The 21,026-nt window shown below is 43.7% G+C and overlaps 1 protein-coding gene across 5 annotated transcripts in view; it reads right to left on the bottom strand.

Moving 5' to 3' along the window:
• SLC15A2 (solute carrier family 15 member 2) overlaps nt 1–20,757 on the bottom strand; it is a 61,990-nt gene extending 41,233 nt beyond the window's left edge. For 2 of the 5 annotated variants that reach the window (XR_014853522.1, XM_085066944.1), the window contains exons 1-5: nt 7,281–7,601; nt 3,872–3,959; nt 3,121–3,262; nt 1,194–1,286; nt 37–136 (exon numbers count right to left, since the gene is read on the bottom strand). Coding sequence is in view for 4 of the 5 variants with exons in the window: in XM_085066944.1 (XP_084923070.1) it covers nt 37–136; nt 1,194–1,286; nt 3,121–3,262; nt 3,872–3,959; nt 7,281–7,412 (555 nt within the window). In the remaining variant the exon portion in view is untranslated. Of the gene's footprint in view, nt 1–36; nt 137–1,193; nt 1,287–3,120; nt 3,263–3,871; nt 3,960–7,280; nt 7,602–11,957; nt 12,039–20,543 lie in introns of those variants that run through there. The other 3 variants (XM_085066945.1, XM_085066946.1, XM_085066947.1) reach the window with 3 other exon arrangements.
• Between the last annotated feature and the right edge of the window lie 269 nt (nt 20,758–21,026).

The raw sequence follows: 21,026 nt of genomic DNA, 5'->3' as shown, positions 1-21,026 counted from the left end.
GACACTGCAGATTTTAGGAAATAAAAGAAGTCTTACATGTTCCTCTTCAAACTGGTCCCCACCAAATGCAGAGACACAGGGCTTGATACCTCCAGTTCCAAGGGCGATCAAAAACAGACCAAGCATAGACAGGACCCTTCATGCAAGAACAAAAATATCACCATTGCAAAACCTTTCCAGTGCTTATGAGAGCATTTTAGTGTCACCCAACCATGATTCCTCTGATAATGTTGAGTTTTGCACATGGCTAATGATGATGAGCCAGCTAAGTGTGGAAAACAAATTAATTTTCCTATTTTCTGCATTCTGTACCAGTCAATAAACCAAACTGGTTTTGTCAGTTTCTTGTTGTTCTGAGGTCCAATGGACATATAGGAGATCAAAGATCTGTGGAATTATTTTTCACTCATATGACAACAAATTATTTCAGAGATCAACTGAGGAAAAGAAAAAGAAGAAAAAGGGGAGTACTTTTTGCAGCCTTCTAGCCTGAGTAAGAGCAGACAAACTGTTCAAATTAGGCTCATTCTTGTGTGCTTTCTACTTCCCAGTGGTTTTCAAAATACCATTGTTGGCCTGACAGATAATGTCTGTAGAAAACAAGAGTATCAGGACTGGCCAGGTCTGCGACAACAGACAACTGTTCTGTACATAATATGCTTCTGCCTGCATGTGCATATTTTTTGAGCTGTGACCACACAGACAAAACCAGCTTGGTGCTTCCAGAGACACTACTCTGACAAGCCTATCAGTTCAGAATCTAGAAGGTTGTATCCTGTGGAGGAGACAGACCCTTCCCATGATCAGAAAATGTATTTCAGCTTTGTGTTCCCATGCACATGGGAAAACCTTGCTGAGCTGGACAGCTCTGCTGATGAATGAGGGAGGAAGGAGAAGGCAGTTGGGTGGAGGAGACCAAACCAGTAGCATGGTACAGCAGAGAGGGGCAATCCCAGGTGCCTGTGTCAAAGGGGTTAGAGTCTGTGTGGTGATTTTCAACTCCATCTGGCATGTTCACACACTAGATCCACCCTTCTGCTCTTGCTCAGATGTCCCTAACCCTTCCCTGAAGAACATAACCCACACACAGCCCCCAAAATGCTGGTCTGATGGAGGTGAAGCTAATTACAGACTTGGGTAAATCAACTACCATCCCAACCTGCTACAGCACTGTGGCTTCAAGGGCTACTTACACATGAACTGCCTGGTTGCCCAGGGATGGAATGGCACCGACTGATTTTATCAGATGGCCAACAACATACACAATGGAGAGGTAGATGATCGTCCTGTGAGGAAAGGAAACGGCAGTGACTGAAGGTGCTGAAAACACAGTGTGCTCATGCTTGCTGATATGGCAGCTCTACTTGGCAGACACACAAGGAGCTGGTTTGTTCTGCCACTGGTACAGCAGGCAGCTATAATTCCTTTGTGTCAACACTGAGTGCACTAGAAGGAATAGATATGCAAATGGGTTCAGATTAAGGAGGGATAGCCCCTGCTTTATTTGTAGACATTACTGAGCAGAATAAATGAAAAGTGTTCGAGTCTTGTCATGCATGGAAGACTGCAAAGAGAAGAGCACTGTTCAGGTCCAACTCAGTTTCCAGATTACTAATAACTGGCATTTTGTAGGATATGTATAAGTGAATCCCTTGACTGGACAGGATCTCTAGATTCTGTTGCCCACATTCAACCCACCTAACCAACAAACCTGAATTAGGAGTGTGGTTTCCTCATTGTAAATCTGTTTTGTGTCCCAAATACCTCTGAAAGACTGAGCTCACCCATTTGCCTCTCGTGTTGGTGAGGGAGAAGAAGAAATCTGAGTAGCATGATCAGACTCTTGAGTGTATTCTAGTCCTTCATCTCTTTCAGGATTAAGAAAAATCTATGTATTCATGTGCAGATGAAACATAGAGAGAGAATCAAAGGACTTGGTACAACAGAGACAATTAGAAGAAGTCCTGTGAGCTTTGAGCATGGAAGTGGCTCCTGATACATTCAAACCCTGGTTGCAACAGCTACTTTAGAGACACATCAGATCATTCCAAGAAGCCCCTCTAATCTGTTATCTATCCTTGGTATTGGCCAAGATCCAGCTACTACAGCAAAAGCCACCTCCCATTAAGTTACAGGGATTACTTCAGGGAAAGTCTCTTGCCTAACACACCAGAGTCTGTATAAAGATTTATCTTCTCACAACATCATGCAAGGTAGACATCCTCAAATATCAATGAACATTGCTATGTGACCTTAAATAATGAAGTTAATAAACTACCACTGTTATTTTTTTCATTCAAAGGGACAGAAGAATGACTGAAATTGAGCCCAGAGAAAAAAGGATGCTGACATCTCCTTAAGAAATTCCTTCTGGAAAGGCATATGGCAGCTATTTCCTGTTGAGACTCTTCTGCCAGATATGCTTAGTCCTAGAGAGAAGGGTTCAGCTGCACTTCATCACCCTGACAGCCAAGACTCCTCAGACAATGAACAAACAGTGCCAAGCAAAGGAAGTCCTACATCCAGCTACTCTTCACCACTCTGGGGCAGATGTTGGCTCCAGCACTTATCATCAGAAGACTGCCTAAGAACTCTTACTCAGGAAGAGTTCACCTGGATATGTGCTGATGGAGATGATTAGAAAGAGCCCAGGTTTCTCAGGCATAAAAGTGGGTGTGCTGACACATTCCCTATGCTGTGAGAAGTGTAAGTACATCAGAGTTAGTGACATTTCATCTGAATCTGTGAGATCTACATGATGACATTACTTCCCCCCTATCTTTGAATTCTTCTCTGAAGCAGAACTTAGCAAACTGAGAGTTAATTACCCTATATCTCACCTTCCTGAAGTCAGGTAGGGAAGGAAAGTGGAGGAAAAGTGTGCTTGTGACATTTAATTTGTCCCAGGTTTGTTGGTTATTGGCCTTTGGGTGTAAGAGGAGCACGGACAAGCACGAGCAAACAGATCAGCTCTGTTAACAGAGAGGAGCTGACCTTCACAAGTGTGTCTTTGCTGCACTCTGAGCTAGCTCAAAACTGGGAGCAAAAACAGCACTGCCCTAGCACAGGCTGCATGGTGTCAATGCATGCTGACTTAATTAGAGAGATGTCTTCACTTACTTGTATTTCCCCAGCCATGAGTCTGCCATGATGGCTCCAATGACAGGTGTGAAATAACACAATGCAGAAAAGGCATGGTACACAGCGGTGGAGAGATTCTCATCCCAGTGGAAGAAGCTTAAGAAATACAGTGTCAGGACAGCTAAAAGGAAACAAAAAAAATCATATATAATTAATGTGTATCTCTGCAGGTAAGCAGGATCATGGTGGCAAGAAAACTACTGATTTGTCTAGCAACTGAGCACTGCTGTGGAAAGATTTGTGCTTCCAGACCTGTTCCTCACAATCTCTCACACACAAGAAGCTAAAATGAGATATATGAGTACCAGACATTCTTTTCTCATAAACATTTATGTTCAGCTGAAAAATGTATTTTCTAGCTTATCTTACCATAACCTCTAGTTCTGTTTATGCACATTTTCTTTTTGCAGACTTGGTGCCTGTAAGATTCAATTCCCAAACACACTGATTGCACACAACTATGAAAGACATCACATAGTAGAAAACCAGGTTTTACCCAGAGAATTGTATAATAATTTAGACTGGAAGGTACATTTGGAGCCCTTTAGTCCCAGCTTCTTCTCATTCCAGATACAGAAACAATGTTAGGGTACACTGTTCATACCTGCATTCCAAAATATTAATTAACTCTGAAAGACAGCTGAGACCACGCACAGCACAGCTCAGAATCACCAGTCCTGTGTGTACAAAGACCCCAGGATGGGAAAGTCCCCAGACATAGGCCACATACCTCGCATGCCATAGTAGGAGAAGCGCTCGCAGAACTCGTTCACCACAATGAAGGCAATGCTCAGGGGGTAGTTGGAGCCACAGAGTTTCTGTGGGAGACAAACAAGAACATATCAACTCTGTCAAAGCCTTCTCCCCAGCAACATATTGCCACAGTGTCTGGGTCCAACATGACACTGGAGAGGAGTCCAGTCCAAAAACCAAATGCTCACTGCTGCTTGATTGGCCTGTGAGTTGGACTCAAAGGAGAGACTGGAGACTGGAACTCACACTACTCTTGCTTTGATTAAGGCTCCCAGTGAATCAGCCTGGCTGACATGGACCCAGTAAGGACTGCCATGGGATTCATGGGCTGTCAGCAGCCCACCATGCTTGTAGCTCCAGGAACTCCCTTGGAAAGATACCACCAACTCTCCACTTCAATGCAAAAAAGGCACTGAGACCAAGAAAACACCTTTGGATGACTTTTCTTCTGCACTTCATATGGCATATAAAGCTACCACCCTGCCCCCAGACTGCTCCCTCTTCTAGTACCACACCTCACCTCAGAAACCAGGGATCTGCTGTCTGCTTCTGCATGTGAAGCTGCTCCTTCTCTCAATCTCTGCACCTCACTTGTGCCAAACTGTGCCACCACTCACTGAAGCAGAGCATCAGCCCTCTGTCTGGCACTCCCTCAGGCATGGCATCCATTTCATATTCCAAGATTGCTGGCATAGCTATGGATAATTCAATTTATTAATCAGAACTTTAAAAATCCTCAGCGATGGGACTGTCAAACCTGTCTGAGTGTGGCCAATCTTTTGCTGAGCCTGACTTTACTCCAGCTAACATCAGCACTTCCCAAGTGAAATACAAGGCATTAAACAGATGAGTCTTGGCACGACCTTATGTGGGCCTCTGTCGCTCTTGCTACCCCACAGTGGTCTGAGCTAAGCAGCTTTCAGCTTCCAGCTGCTTAGTAGCTCCACTGCCTCACAACAGGAAAGCAGGTTTTCACAGCACTGCCCAGCCTCTGCCAATTAGTGGGAGAAAGAGGCTGGCCATGGATTTGGTGAGGGATTTGGGGGGAGCGTGATATTAACAGCTGCAACTATATTTATGGTTTTGAACAGCCATGCTATGGGCCAGTGCAGTGAGATGAGCTCTTCACATGCATTTCTGTGCCTCATGTTGAAAATAATGAATTCCTGTATTTCTTCCCAGAGTCCCAAATGCAAATACAGTACCAAAATAGATGTGTTTATTCAGGTTTATTTCACCACCAAGAGACCTAAGCTTATTTGGATTCCCAAAGCAATGGCATCAAGTTTAGAAGAGTCTAGCATAATGACTCTGTCTTCCTCAACATTATGAAAGAGCAACAAAAGAGACTGATTGTAAAAAATGAAAACTCCACAACTTCCACCTCCCCCTACTTTCCACTACTGAACCCTCTGAAGACAAATATTTTTATCCATTTTTATATTTTATATTTTATATATATATATATATATTTCTCACTTTTATGGGCTGCCTTTTTATAAGAAACCCTTGACCTTTTTGATTTACAAGAGTAAATACCATATTATCTATTTCATTTATTATTTACTCTGAAACCATTGTGCTCAGCAATATGGCTGGCACAAAAGGGTGGGCTCCCTTGGAAACTGCACTGGGGCCTCCTGCTTTTACACTGGCCTAGAAAAGGTGGCATATATAATCTGTAAATGCACAAACACACAACCATATGCACACGAAGAATATTTTTCTCCAACAAGTTTTTCACAATAAAAGAAGAAAATCCGTAAGAGACAGATTATGTTTCATGTGGGTGCTGGGAGGCATTTTCTGAAATTGGAAGTAAAATTGTACAACAGGGATTTTTTTTCTTCCCCTCTTTCACAGACCTTACTGTAAGTGCTCATGGCATTTAATAACATTTGGTGGAGATGCACAGAGTGACTGCTCAAACCAGGTTGAGAGGTGGCAGGAGTGCTGCTGCCTGAACTCACCCCTCCACACCCAGTGCACAAGTCCCAGTGGATTTATCTGCACCTGTTTAAGGTGCAGTAACTCATTTTAGCCACTCCTGCTCTGGGATGGGCACCTCCTACAGCAGAGCAGGGGCAAGGAGGGAAAGGAGAGCAGGGGGCAGTGACTTCCCAGCTAAACCTTCCCAAGTGCCTGAGCCAGGACCCTGAGTAAGTGCTTACAAACACAGAGCAATGACTTACAAGCAGGGGTACTTCCATCTGGCTTGTACGTCATGAGATGGCATCAGCACACGCAGAAACCCTCATGTATTCTCTCCACTGTATCACTGACCTGCCTGTGGCCTGCCTGGACATCCAAAAGTGGGAAGCTTTCATCCATGCAGAGAGCCAGATGCAGTTTGCTCGCTTTCGCAGAGGAGGACCGTGCTCAGTAGAGAGCCCCAGCAAAAGCAAAGAGGTTAAGCCTGGATTCATGAACACACAGATAGTCTGCAGTGCTTAGCTACCACAGCAAGCCTGGAATCTGTGGGATTATGGATCTCTTAAAGATACTGTGGAAGTTGATAGACTATGTCTTTGGAAAAAGAAAGTTCATTTAAAGTATCCACTACAGGAGACGTTCGTTTTCAGCTCTCCTTCTCGCTGACTAATGGCAAAATGGGATAAAGATTAATATTTCCCAGGAGCTCTGGGAATAGTTAATGTCTGCACAGTAATTAAAATTGAGCTAAATAGTTGGTTTGCTAATGACATGACTGTGAGTTTTAGGACCAAGTATTACATATTATCCTGCAAGTCAAAGCAGCTGCAATACAAGCCAAGTTCCCTGAAGCCAATACAGTGAACAGTTTTTAGGGGTCAAGCGCTCAACAAGAATTAGCCTGAAAACCTGCACAAACATCAAAGCTGCAAGGCAGCAACATATTCACCTGAATCAAGCTTTAAATCAGAGCCAAAGATGTAAACCCAAGGCTCTGGCACTATAGTTGGGCACTGTAACACTCACCAGTGGCCTGTCCTCAATCCCTGTCCTTCCTTCTGCTTTTTCACATCTAATTACCTTTCCCTGGTGGGTTTCATCAAACTAAACAGTTCAACTCCCTCCCTCCTATGCACAACACCCCCATCCACTTCAGAGATCCAAGTTCTTTCCCACAAGGAAAGTAGTATTCAGGAAAAAGGCAATAAAAATCCTTACCCTTTTCCCCAAACATTCAGACAGTTGGTGTTTTCTCTTTAAGCTGCACTTTCTTAACTTAATCAGGTTAGTGGAAGGATTTTTGCCTTGAGTTGTTAAGGCTTATTTCAACCCTCTGCAAGAAAGGGTGTTTGTCTCTAGCCAGAGCACAACAGAGGAGAGAACAGAGAGATCTTGCAATGTTTAGAACAAGCTGAGCAGAAAGCAAAGCAAAGGAAACCAGCAGTAACACTTACCGGGGATTTTTTCTGAAGAGAGAAATCTCCTTTGGGGGGATCATCTCCTGCAGAAATAAAAGTGAACAAAGTTTCCTTGGATTCATTTCTCTGAAAAGCGTTCATCTCCCCTCTCGCCTTGTCTCCCACCATGCTATGTGGCTGTGGTGAGTTGACTGGGAAGATTTCCAACCTCAGGCACGAAGTTTGATTCAGTTTGAGTTAACCCTAATTGAGCACATTTGTGCAGCCAGGGCAGAAAGGGGAGGGAGATGCTACCAGGAAAGACAGCTCCAGAGTTCAAGAAGAGTCAGGGAACACAGCCTAAATCAGTCACAGGTTGGGGCTGTCAGCACTTTGTGGCACAGACCTCCCTGTTGTTTGGCATGCCCCCAGCTATTGTACGTGCACCAGCCCAGCACGGTGCTGGATGCTGCACAGATGTGAGCTGAATAAAAATCCCAGGTCCCAGATACACCTACAGCCTGTGGATTTAGGAGCAGAGCGTGCATCTCCCTCCTGATGTGGTAATGACAGGTTTACTCTGCAGGGATCTCATTCCCCTGAAAAGCCATACATTCCAAGACATAACTACTAAAATGTTCATCACACCAAAAACTTGGACAATGGACGTCACAGATGCCTGCACTGTGTTAAATCATTTCTTTGCTACTGCAGAAGTGACCCAGGGTTCATTCCCACACCAATTCCCTAGAATGACCTTGCCTTTTCCCACGGTACAGTTTAATCAAGGGTGAACAGCCAGTACGCAGGAGCAGCTCTAACCCCTCTCTCTACTTTCTGTCATCCAGAAGACCACCTTGGGGATCCATATGTGGCAAATGCAGCCTGGATTCCCCTTGCAGCTACATGGACTCAGTTCCCTGCAGGTGCATTGTTGTCCCTCTTTCCATGCCCTTCCCAAAGGAAGAGTGGAGTTCTTCATCGGTATTCTTCCAGTGTCAGCTGCAATTACAGAGCAAAATTCACAACCTTCCCATAAACTATCCTCAGTGCTTGTGGCTCTGCTGTATCCTCAGTGCAGTGCAGAGCTTTTTTCTTCCCCTGACACTTGGCTTCTTTAAAAGGCAAATGTTCAAAGAATTTTCCCAAATATTTCTCCGTTCTCTTATCAGCAAAGCCAGACCACACCCAGAATCAACAGCTGATACAAGGAATCTGCATAAACTCATCCTTAGCTACAGCACTGAGTTGCTGATAGTGCTTGGTTATCAGAAGAACTAGATTTGCAGCTAAAAAACCAGGGAAGAGTCCTTTTGCCACACCACAGATGCTTAATCTGGCTTCAGTTATTGCTAACAAGACATGGAGAACACTTGCACAAGGGAATCAGATGTGACAGACTGTACAGAGGAAGTATAATTACTGTCCACATTCCCTCATGTGCTCTGGCTTCCTCTGAAAATCCCCAGAGATTCTGTTTCACTCCTGCTAACTGGGCTGCTAAACATGGGGTCAACCAGGCAGCTGACTTGAAGGCCAAACTTCAGATGGTGCCAGAAAGTTCTACCCCTTTTTTGTTCCTTTTTTCTTCTACAGCACTGGCAAAACAACAGTTTGGTACCTCCCCTGTACTGCCCCAAACCAGCTCCTTGTCTTCAGCTCTCCCAGTGATCTGCACACATGCACAGCCTTGCTTTTCACCTGGGTCCAGCCTCTGGACAGCTCAGCTCAGGTTTGTCAAGCCCATTCCATGGGCACAAGTGACTCAAAAGCAGACACAGCGTTGGGGGCAGAACAGGTCTTGTTCACGTGGGTCCTGTCTCTACGCACCAGCTTGGCACACACTCGTGTCCTGCAAGTCTAACCCCACACTAGAGCCAGCAGAAATATTTCTGAGCCCTCTGCTGGCATCTCATGCCCCAAGTACTTCTATACAACTCCCAGGAGAAGCCTTCTGTATTCTGCTATACACAGGCGAGCAGAGCAAACACAGCAGCAGAGTTATTAAAGGAATAATACAAAAGCAAAACAGGAAAGGTTTCACCATCCCTTGCACAGGGCTCCCACACTGCTGCAGTACGATGCTTTAATATTTTCAGCCTCCTGCAGCTATATTTCCTCTGTGTGTATACAGGCCTGTGCGTCACATAGGCTAAATAATTATTTTTTTAATACTAGCATGAAAAACCCTATCAGTCAGTAGGATTAACATACTACTTGTCTAATACACTGCAGAGCTGTTTAGGTCATGAGCTGCCAGAAGGTCTTCTCAGAAAGAAAGGGAGAAAAGGAATTCAAATGTCTGGCAATAAACGGTAACTTGTAGCAAACAGCAAAAACAATTTTAGGAGAATAAATTTGCAAGCACATCAGATACAAATACAGAATAATACTTGATAGAAGGAGATCCGTGTGTCTGGACTGAAAATCAGGAAGAAATTGTACCACAAATAGAAATAAGGTGGCATTTCTGAAGACAATATAGACAAACAGATCAAACACGGAGTGGTAGATGTGTGCCTGCAAAGCTAAAGCACAAAATGAACTACAGCTAGCAAGGGGACACAAAAGGCAATAAGAAAAGGTGTTAGAAATGCTGTCAATACAGGAGAAAGAAGAAGGAAAATGGAAAGCTGTTATTTAATCCAGCAAACAAGCAAACAAAACCTCATCCAGAGAAGCCAGGAAACTTGTGTCCTTTTTGTTATTTTCACTAAAAAAATAAATTGCAACAAGGTATGCAACACCTTTCAAATAAACCAGCAGGAGTACGTGTGAAATGAGACAAAAACTGCTTAAATAATATCAGATGTGTTCAGATCATCAGAGCCTCATGAAATTCACCTTCAAGTGCTGAAAACCATATTGCATCACTTCCTTATGAAAGGCAAAAGCAGAACAAGCATCACCACTGCCTTTAAAACACCAGGTTGTTCCTCCAGGTGTATTCCTCCACAGCCAGAGAGATATTTGATCAGATAATCCCTTCTAAGCACCAAAAGGAGAATAAAGATTACAAAAGTCATTTCAGATTGGAAAAAAACCACACTCAAACCAGACCGACTTATTCTTTGGTGACAGGGTAAGTGGAGTAACAGCTAGAGCAGCTCTGTATGTGATATATCCTAATTCTAGTGTCTCTGATCTCTCACAAGGAAATAGGGTTCGTATGAAATGCCCATAATAGTGGACAACTGGGAAATCCCTCTCAGAGTATCTATCAATGATTTTCCATCAGATTAGGAAATCATGAAAGATGCATGTCCTCAGCTTTTCCATGAGAAAACTTCAGCACAGGCAGCATGGTGCTCTTGTTTGTGCCCAAAACCAGGGTAAAGAAGCCTGGGGGACAACTGGGTATGAATCCAAAATGGTGTAACAAAATAGGAGAAACCATTTCACGACTCTGGAATGAAAAGGATGAAATTTGGGAAAGAAGACTACGAAATGCATGACAGGAAAAACAGCCAGAGAGATGAATTATTATCCATTTTCATTGAGGATAAGATGAGAGCAATAACTGATTTTTTTCAGTAAAGAAGATTTGGGGCTCCTTTTTTCAATTTCCCTTTCAGCGAGGACAGATGAGCACTGGAACAGATATGGCATGGCTTGGCCTGCAGGGTTCAGACAACCCATGATGTCTGTTATATAAGAATGTGTTAGGGACTACATAAATACCAGATCCTATCCCACAGCAGGCAAATGGATGGGGTGTCCTCCTGAATTTCTGTGAAAATCTTGTCCCAAAAAAACAAGCCAGGTAAGCATGAAAGCAACGACTGCTTTCTGTAAGATTTCCTCTTTTCTGAGTTATCCCTTATGCAACTGGGGAGTCTGCAGGACGATTCATGCTTAAATGTAATATTCAGCTACCAGATGCCTTGCATAGCCAGAAGTTCCCATGAATAAATTTTGCTATGACTTTCAGTTCATAATTTAATTTTTTTCTGGTTCCCAAATCCTCAGAAAGAGAATCTGCATTTTCACATTGCTTTTACAATCCTCACATTCTCACCACTCCCTGCTGCAGTACTGTGCACCTTAATCTGTTTATACTCAACTAATCTCTTCAGTTTCACATGCATTCATCTAATGGTTAAATCCCTTCCTAATTTTCAGCTCAGCCACACTTGTCTTTAAATAATGAGTCTTATTTTTAATTCATACACACTGGCCATACTTTTATAGCCCTTTTACCATATATGTATTTCTCTCCTCTTTCTCTGTTTCCGAGATAAGGTTTTAAGAAAACAGATGAATGTGTGCCAGCAACACTTTGGGCTTAATGACCAGACCCGGGAAGGACATGATTACCTCTGGCTTATTTTCTCCAATTCTTTGATCACAAGGAGGAGCAGCTCTTAACTGATTTAGACAGATGAAGACTAGTTTCCATTGCCTGCAGACGTCTTCCAAATTTCAAAGTAATTTAAGAAAATGATGTATCAAATCATTTGAACAACCAGGAAAATATGCCAGAAGCCTTCAAACCCACATCTCTCCTCTATTCACTGGCCATTACAGACTCAAACTTGTAAAGGTATTTAGATTAATACCACTAACAATATCGAATTCCTAATCTGCATTTAAGAGCCTGTCATCTAGTCACAAGTCAACCTGTGTTGACTTGTAACAAGTAACAATCAGAGAAACTTCTCATCTCTCCTTGTGACTTTTTGCCTTCAGTTTCTCCTACAATTAACAAGAAGAAATCTTGTAAAAATTCCTCACCAGCTTGGGCTTCCTTTGCAGGCTGTGGCGTGCTGTCCCCCTCTGCCATTCCGGCCGCTTCCTGCGCCTTGGACGACCCCAGCTCTGTTGTGCCTGAAGATGAACCTCGTTGAGCAATCCTGAACTTGCTCTCACCCTGCTGTTAATGTTTCACTTCACAACAGCAGTCCTTTGGCCACCAGTAAAATAGCTAAACTTCCATTTATTTCTGATCCGCAGTCATCTCTGCTCAGCTCCCAAATGTCATAGGGAATGTGCCTTTCTTGAGTACAGCCTCTGAGGCTGCATGGCACCTTTCATGGATGTTCACGATCAATCACTTCACACTGCAGCTACACTATCTTTCAATAAAATTACTACTTCTGGATGAGGACAGGGACTGGCTCTGTGATTAGACAGGATCTACAGCTGGCCAAAAATGCAAATTATTTGACACCAGCAACAGAACAGCTCTTAACTACACAGTCTTTCAGTATCATAGAACCACACAACAGTTTGGGATGGAGGGAACTTTTAAGTCCATCCAGTCCAACTCCCCTGCAATAAGGAGAGACATCTTCAACTAGATCAGGTTGCTCAGAGCCCTGTCAAACCTGACTGGGAATGTTTCCAGGGATGGGGCACCTAGTGGTTAAGACTGTGAGAAGACACAGGCTTTCGCCAACCTTTGACAGACTGGCTTCAGTTCCCTATTCTTCACACATCCCACAGGAAAGCAGACATAACATTGACAAGTTGCTGCCCCAGACCCTTCTTCACCTTCAAGCCATAAGCTGCCTGGAGAAGGATCAACAATTTTCTACTGCACTTCCGCTGTTTACTCCTTTCTGCTTTCCCCCATATCCTCTATTCTAAACTGCTGTGACTTTCTTTCGGAGAGGCTTTAGGGAAACCCTTCTGCAGGGGAAAACCCCAGATATTTTCTACAGACACAGAAGTATTCAGCAATAAAATGGGGTCTCCATCACCCAACATCATGGCCCTGAAGCCATCTGCATCCTTCACCTTTTTATGGCACTCGAGTCCCACCTGCTTCAAGGCCCCATATCTATCATCATCACCTCAAGGTACAGTCAAGGCTACAAACAGGTAGGCAGTTCCTGATGAACTGTGCTATTATCTGGACATAGGATGACCCAGAGGAATTGTGCAGGAGGACTAGAAAAATACACCAGGGAAACACCAAGAGACACCTGGACTGAAGAGTGAAGAGAAGCATGCAGCAATAGCTACTTATATGTGCCATAGTGAGCAGCCTAAGCCAATCCCATTTAAATTCCAAAATGAAATGAGGAATAAATTCCTACAGGTGATGGTTCATTTGAGAGAGGAACAAGGGATGCACAGCCTGAAGTGAAAGGAAGAACACCATGTAAAACTCATAAAAAGATGATGGCAAATTGTGAGGGGCTTGTGAAAGGAGGATTGAAGCAAAACTTTAATAATGGCTACAAAAGAGCAGGCTGTGCACAGAAGAGATATTAAAGAAAAGAGAGATGGTAAGAAGAATTTAAATCTATAATGTAGGAAGTATGGCCAGGATCCAGAGAGTATTATTCATATTATAAGAAGATATAGCATAGATAAGTACAAAGCACAGCATGGCAAAGCCAGCAGCATGAGATTCTGGGCAAGCACTGTGAAAAACAAGCAGAAAAGACGTATGAGCACTACACGCCAGACAATGCAATAGAGAAGAAATGCTGGAGGGAGAGTAGTTGTTGGGAAAAATAAAAAGCTTCACTTGGTAATGCTTGTGACTTCCATTGGAAGATTGAGGGGGGAGAGGGGGAACACATGAGGAAGGGCTTTTATTTCTGAGCAACTTTTTAAGAGGCCATTGTAGCAAGGAAGAATTAGGATTTTTCTCTTCATTGTAGGGAATGTTCAAGCAGAGCACAGGGCATGAGAGAACTGAGGCAGGAAATGAAGAAAACTCAGCACAAACAAAATACAACCACGAATTTAAATTACTTTCTAGGCTCTCAAGATGAGAGTATCACAAAACCACTGAAAAAATAAAATGGAAGCTGGTTCCAGAATAAGATTTGTGATCTTTCAGAACAGACCACTGATTAGCAAGAGAATACCAAGTAAAATTATATATTGCATAGAAAATCAGGAATAATTTAACTATTTAGGCTGTCAGTAAGTGACCTCTTGAAATATTTTCCAGCTCTTTTCCCCTTCACTTCTAAGCTCTACTTGTTCCTATGGTACAAGGTACCATGCACTGACTGGTAACACTGGTTTCAATAAGTTCAAGGCATAGAGAAAATGTACATCCAGGTGCTCCAGGCAATGGGAACATGTCCAGTCTCTGGGATGTTTCTATGTTTTACCCTTCCTGATAGTCCTTTTTTCCCCCTTTATAGAGATTAAAGGCATTTTAGGAATGCTGCCCACTTCTTTGAGACAGTCCCTACTTGAAACAATAGTTAGTTTTTACCATTCACATAGGTAGGTAAAGTCAGCAACAGAGAGAGTGCTCTGAAAAAAAAAAATGCAGAAAAGAAGAGCCAAGATAGGTGTTCGAGGGCACAAGAGCTCAGTTTCTAATAGTTTAGTGCTTTTTGTCTCTCTCTTGGGTGATCAATTCTGACTGCCACAAGATGTGCTGGTCCCTCAGGCACCCAATGCCACACCTGTCTGGCTCAGGCTCAACTCAGGCTCTCTGTTCAAAACTTCTGAATTACAGAGAGAGCCTGGAAACAGAAAAATCTGAACGTTTACCCAGTCCACTTGCCTGGAGCTGAGGCTGGGTTGTCCCCTTCCTGGAGTGAGAAGGTGGGAGGTCCCTGCAGCTGGAAGAAAGATGTTTGTGGCGAGGCAGAACTTTGGAAAAACACTTGAGGACCATTTGGTGTCCCAAGAACATTTTCTCCCTGGTGGTTTCAGAAGTAGGATTTCACACAGTGCCTTTCAGCAGCAGGTCTCTGAGCAGATATCAGTACCTCCGTTTCAGAAAGGAACAAAAGAAGGAAGAAACATCCTGATGAAGGCAGACTCTGCTGAAACCTCTCACATGCCAGCCCAGCAGTCTCTGCATTAAGCTTCCCTGCTTGCAGTATTATCAGAGCAAATGAGAGACAGCTACTGATTTATTGTGCCACAGGCTCTGATCAGCTCAGCCACTGAAGACATCACAGCCTGCAGCAGCCTGGGTCAGGAGGAATGCTGAAAGACAGCCACATCCAGTGTCTCAGCCAGCCCTTGGGTGCACTGCCCTACTCTTCATGCTCACTTCCAGCCTCTGGGACAGATACTGCCTTGGGAATTTCTCATTCTGCACTGATCTCACAGCTGATCAGTAGCTCTCTTCAGGTGGTGTGTCCTGCTCCCTCTCCCACCTGCTCATGAGTAAAATGCTGCTTTTACTGCCTTCAGCGAGAGGCAGCTGGTAATGAGAAAACAGAAATCCTATAACTACTCTATTCCTCACAGCCAGCTCACAGGGATGCCTAGAACTGGGGGGGTCTGTCTGGCAAAGAAGGAGGGGCTACAGGATGTGACAGCAGGACCTTGGGGTTTTGTTCTGACTATGCTGCTTGTCAGGTCCCTAGAGTACTTATTTCAAGTTTCCTAACCTTAACTGCACTGCCCATGAAATAAGCGTCAAGCAGCATAATCTCCTGTACATCTGGGGCAAGCGGTTTCATTCATTAATCTGGCTATAGGACTAGGAGAATCTCAGAGAAGGCATTAATTCCATTTTTTCCAATTTTTTTTTCAATACATCCACAGCAAACAGCCTGTTCATTGTTCTCTGCAAGTTTTCCTGTGTCAGGAGACACAATGCACTGCACAATTTCAAATCTTTGCCATCACAGTGAGGGTATTCTCGCCATAACCCAGCACACTGCTGATTTTTTGACTACGGTTTAAGTCAGATTGCAATTGTGTAATCGGTATTTCATCAAGGCAAGCTGTCAGGGACAGAGAACATGTAAATCCCAAAAATACCTCTATTCTGATAAAAAAACCTTCCAGATCTAATCCACAGAGATCCCAGCTCTCTGACAGTGGCCCTTCCCAGATGCAAGTACTGACAGATATGATACGACCTTCTGCATTCTAGGGACTGTCATTTCCACTGAGATGTTAATCAGATCCTCCCCACCCAGCTTCCTCTACTGCCACACCAAGGGCCAGGCAGATTAGAGGCTCATCCAAGATTCATTAACTCTGGTTCCCTGCATTTTCATAACGAGCTTGCAGTGCCATCCATTCTTTTCAGCCTCCCCCCGCAGTGACCATGGGGATCAATTTGCTAACACAGTGAGTGGGAGCAGCTCTCATCAGCTCCAGGGGGAAGTGCAGTCATGTGGGTTTTCCCTGCATCAGGTTCCAGAGGAACTGGCACAAAATTAGAGAATTTTTTTGCATTTTTTAAATGTTGATTAAAAACATTAATAACCATACAGAGTTTGGGTCTCCAGGGACCCTAACACTTTGTAGCACAAATCTTTTTGTCCTGGCCATCCTGTGCCCAGGGTAGTCTGTTCTCCACTGGCACTCATGACAAATCCCCTCAGAGTTTGGCAGGAAGAAAGGTTATGCTCTCATTCAAGAATTCATCTGTGACTCTTCATTCTTATGTTAACTCCCAAAAAATATCCTGTTTTCCTAGGAGATGAGTGGCATCTGATCCACCTGAAAATCAGTGGGACCAGGAGTGCTCAGCCTTCCCTTGATGCCACCCCAGAGTACATGTTGTCTTCCTCCTGCTCAACCATCTTTCTCCCAGATCTCCAGTCTCATTAGCTTAACTGGAGCACATCTTCTGGCTATGACTGAATACTGAATTAGGCATTTGCTTTAATCCTCCTCTTCTAGGCCCAGGCTGTCTTCTTACTCCTGGGATCTTGCATGGGGTTGTGCCCACCACACAACAGCTGAATTCTGCATCACACACCTGCAAACACTCTGTGTGCTTCTCTTGTGAAAACAGCAACCCTGAACACAGAAATTGTTTTTCCATGGGCACACAAAACCCACCTCTGGTGTTCTCCAGCAGCTAGAGAGCAGTGCTGACCACGCTGGGCAACAGCATGGCCCATGCCCAAGCAGCAGGCAATGGTGTACATTAATACATCCACTGCAGTCTCATCTGTGGTGTGTGACAAGTGGAGATGGTGTTTCCACCTCAGCTGGTGAGCAGTGGTGCTGGGGATACGCTGGTGCAAGCTTTCCACCACTCTTTTCATCTCCTGTGCCCACAGCTGTCTTTGCTGTCTGGCATTCAGTCTTTACATGTCTCCAAGTACTCCTTAGTAAATAGAGAAGACCACACTGTCAGAGGAATCCATGACGACACTTAATAACTGATAAATCCATGCCAAAAAAATGCAAACACCTTTTCCATGACCTCCAGCTATGCCTGTGCTACATGAGAAGATCTAGAAGAAGATCCATGCCAGTCCTTTAAGATGCAGACAGCCACTTCAGTGAATTGAATACATTCAATTGACTTCAAAGAACCTTTGAGTGCTCAGCAACTTGCAAGAGATTTGTTTATAGAAATAATCACTTTCGGAAGATAAGTGTACATGGCACTCTTTCCTCCATCTCCCATTCAGTTTTACCACTAACAATAAATCACAAGAGACTCAACATGGAATGCCTTGGAATTGTATTCACTTAGAAATATTTCTTTCCTGTATAAACTCAGATTAATATTAATTCTCTCCAAGATAAAGGCAGCTAGAAATAATTTGAGGGAATAAAATCAGTTTTCAGCATTCCTGACACTTCCTATTGTTAACAAACAGATGATCTTATAATGGCAAAGTCAGAGGAATAATTCCTCTCTTATACGAAGTCTGATTGACTAGACATGACAGATGGTGTTTTTATTACTTTCTGTTCTAAAAGAGGCCTCATCTAATGCAGCCCAAGCTGTGTTATGAGTCTTAACCTCACAGATAAGCAAACCCTGCTTCATCAGGTTAATGGATCCTTACTTGATTCAGGAAGGCAATTTTCCTTAAAGTTATTCTAATCAAGTACTCAGAGCCCAAATTGTCCTGGCTGATTGACTGCCAGCAATGGGTAAATCTCTCTACTAAGGACCATATTTATTTTCAAAGAGGGAAAGCAAGTTATTATTATTATTACAGAGCCAATTCTATCCTGTATTCAGCGGCTTCTCCTATACTGGCTTTTACTGCAGTCACAGAATTAAAGATAAAAGTATAGTTAATGGAGCCTTTCTCTCAACAGTTTTGTTAAATAACAGGCAGGGAAAGAAAATTAGAGAGAGGTGGCCTGCTATCTATTGATACCCCTTCAATTATCTGCCCCTGTGGCAATAACACCTGACCCTAATCAGCAAAGAGCCCTTCTTACAGGCTCACTCCAACCTGTCTTCCTGCATTGGCTCCCAAACTAAGGGCTGCCAGCCCCAATAACTTTGCCACCAGACTGAGAAGAAGTGACAGATGACTACCAACCTCCTAAAAGAAAAGCTCTGAAGGAAAACCAGTGCCTGGAGGATGGTCCCTGTAAGTTCCATCTCCTGTATGGCATGTGGCTCCACAGGCAGTTTGGTGCTACGGCTGGGTGGGAGCGCAGTGACAGCACATATGGAGACAAGGATCAGAGTGCCCTGCTGCCTTGGCTCTTTGGTGACTCCAGTGACTCCAGGCAGAAGCCCTGCCAGCCATGGGGCTGTCCAGGCAGCTTAAAGAAGCAGATGGGAGGCCTGACGTCTCCTGCTCGCTTCCACCTTCAAGACTGGTCTAGCAACTGAGCCTATGTGAGGACACAAAGAGCTCAAGGTTTCTGTGCAGAAAATCAGCCACAGAAACAAGAACTAAGTCCACAGCTCCTGGAGTCAGTGCTTTTACTTCTCAACCCACATATTAGTTTTTCACATAGCCTCACAAGAAGAATTGGCAGCCCTAATGTCCCATCAGATCCCATCAGATGTTCAGTATTGGATTTCCACCTCCAGAAAATCTGACCCCCAGGAGTCTTAGCTGGAGTTTGCAGAGCAGGCGAAGTGAGCTTCATAACACAAAAAAATTCCTTTGCCATTTTCAGGGAAGCTGAGCTGTTCTCCTAACAGCTCTGGTGGAGTTATTTGTGCCTCAAATGAATAATAAATAATTAAAATAAATAAATAATAATTCTCAATACTTTTTATTTACCAGCCACCAGATTTTTACAGTTTTGTCACGCAGAGAATTGCATTGTTATATCAAGGCAGGCATCTTAAAAACAGTCATTATTCTGCAGGTGAAAATGGTGTGTTTGAATTAGAGACTCCCAAACCAAAAAGTCAGGAAGTATGGCTGGGCTCAGGCTCAAGGATCAGAAGTTCCCAAGCTTTCTCAAATGTCTCTGTTTCAGGTCTTGTCATGCAGCCTGTCACATTTAAAACACACAGCACGCTTCAGGAGAGGCAGCCTTTTAAAACAGTGCTCTCCTTGAATATCATTGTGGGGTTGATTGCAGACACCTTTGGACTCAGAGCAAGCACCACTGCTAATTGTTCAGACTGGGAATCAATAGAGAGGCATAACTTAAAACCATGTTACTTGTGGAGACAGCCTCAGGGGACAGCCCTGGAAATGTCCCCACAGTTAAACAATCCCAGAAGAAGTAGGCATCTGTCCCTGTTAATTACTGCTGGAAAATAAGGCATCAGAGCAGCAGGAGGAAAGGATGAGAGCTTGCCTCTTACCAGGTCTCATCAGCTACACCAGTTTTGTAAATGAGCAGTGTCTGGTGTAGGGAACTTGTCCCTGGGCCTGATGCAAACCCCCATAAATCAGGTGAATGGACCATAAGCAAATTTCCCTCCCATCCAGTTTCCACTGTCTAGGAATAGCTGACTCCAGCTGCTTTGGAACTGCAAAGTGGCTTCACAGCTATTGGATAAGCTGCCCCAGTAGGTTTCTCATTGCCTTTATTGAGTGTTGGGTCAGACGCCATGCACAGAAGTGTCTGTGATCAATGAGCCCATGATTTGCTAGTTCTCTGCCCGAGAACTTATTCACAGTTAATCCAAACCAACTTCATTCATGAAACTGGCTGGAAATCTCATCAGAACAGGCTTTGCAGAGAGATTTCTGACACTTTTGCTTCAAGCACCAGCTGAAAATAGAGCAAAAAGAGACTCCAACTTCCTCTATTTTGTCAGATCTGAAGATGGGTGATTAATTCATAGAATGTAATAGCAGCTTGCTCATTTTCTGCTTTTTGCTTTTTCCCCCACTATGAACAGGGTGGTTTTTTCCCTAGGTTTATATGTTTTTCAGAACAATCTGTCAAGTAGTTTCTGCAAACAATTTCAGGTACTTATCAGCATTAGTGATCTGTAACACAAGCAGGCCCAACAGGACACGTAGGTTACATTGTATGCTTCCCAGATTTCCACCTGGATGAGCACACATCTTAGAAACAGGGTTCCAGTGCAGATTTGCACAACTGTCATTCTGAAGCTCTTGCATGGATATTTTGGACGATTGCCTCCAAACAGCCCACTCCCACCAACATTCCGCACAGGACGTCTGCCTGCTCGAGCACTCCCAGCCGGGGAACGCGGAAAGAACAGGAACACAATCCAAGCATGTTACTTACGGAAATCTCTGTGGAGAGTCTCAAACAAAGGCGTCGGTGGAGTGTCCCCAGATGGAAGGATTTCCATGCAGAAAGCAGTGAAGTGGTCCAATACAAAAGAAGAGCACTATGAACCGTTTAAATTTCAGGATGTGTCTCAGATAAATGCAGGGTATGAATATAGGGCTATTTATTTCTTCTTGTACCCACAGCAGCACTTGTATTCCTTGGTAACGAACAGAGAACAAATGGCAAAACAAACTCTTGGCCTCACAGCAACATTGTTCTGTTTGTTGTCCCTGAAGACTTTCAGTTAAGCTTCATCCGTGGGTTTGGCCAGAGAAATGTACTGGTGAACCTCCCCTCTCTGATTTCTCTATGCAAACTTAATGCTTCTTGAGGATTCATTAACTCTTTACTTCATCATTTCATGTATTTCAGGGTAGTCTTTTGTATTTTCTGTACCACTCAGTGGCTTTGTAAGTGCAGAGCTATTGGTGAAGT

The sequence above is a fragment of the Lichenostomus cassidix genome, chromosome 7 (assembly GCF_008360975.1).
Source record: "Lichenostomus cassidix isolate B80296 chromosome 7, HeHo_3.0, whole genome shotgun sequence".
Taxonomy (NCBI): domain Eukaryota; kingdom Metazoa; phylum Chordata; class Aves; order Passeriformes; family Meliphagidae; genus Lichenostomus; species Lichenostomus cassidix.
The sequence above is the reverse complement of the archived record's forward strand: the minus strand, read 5'-3'. Positions and strand labels throughout refer to the sequence as shown.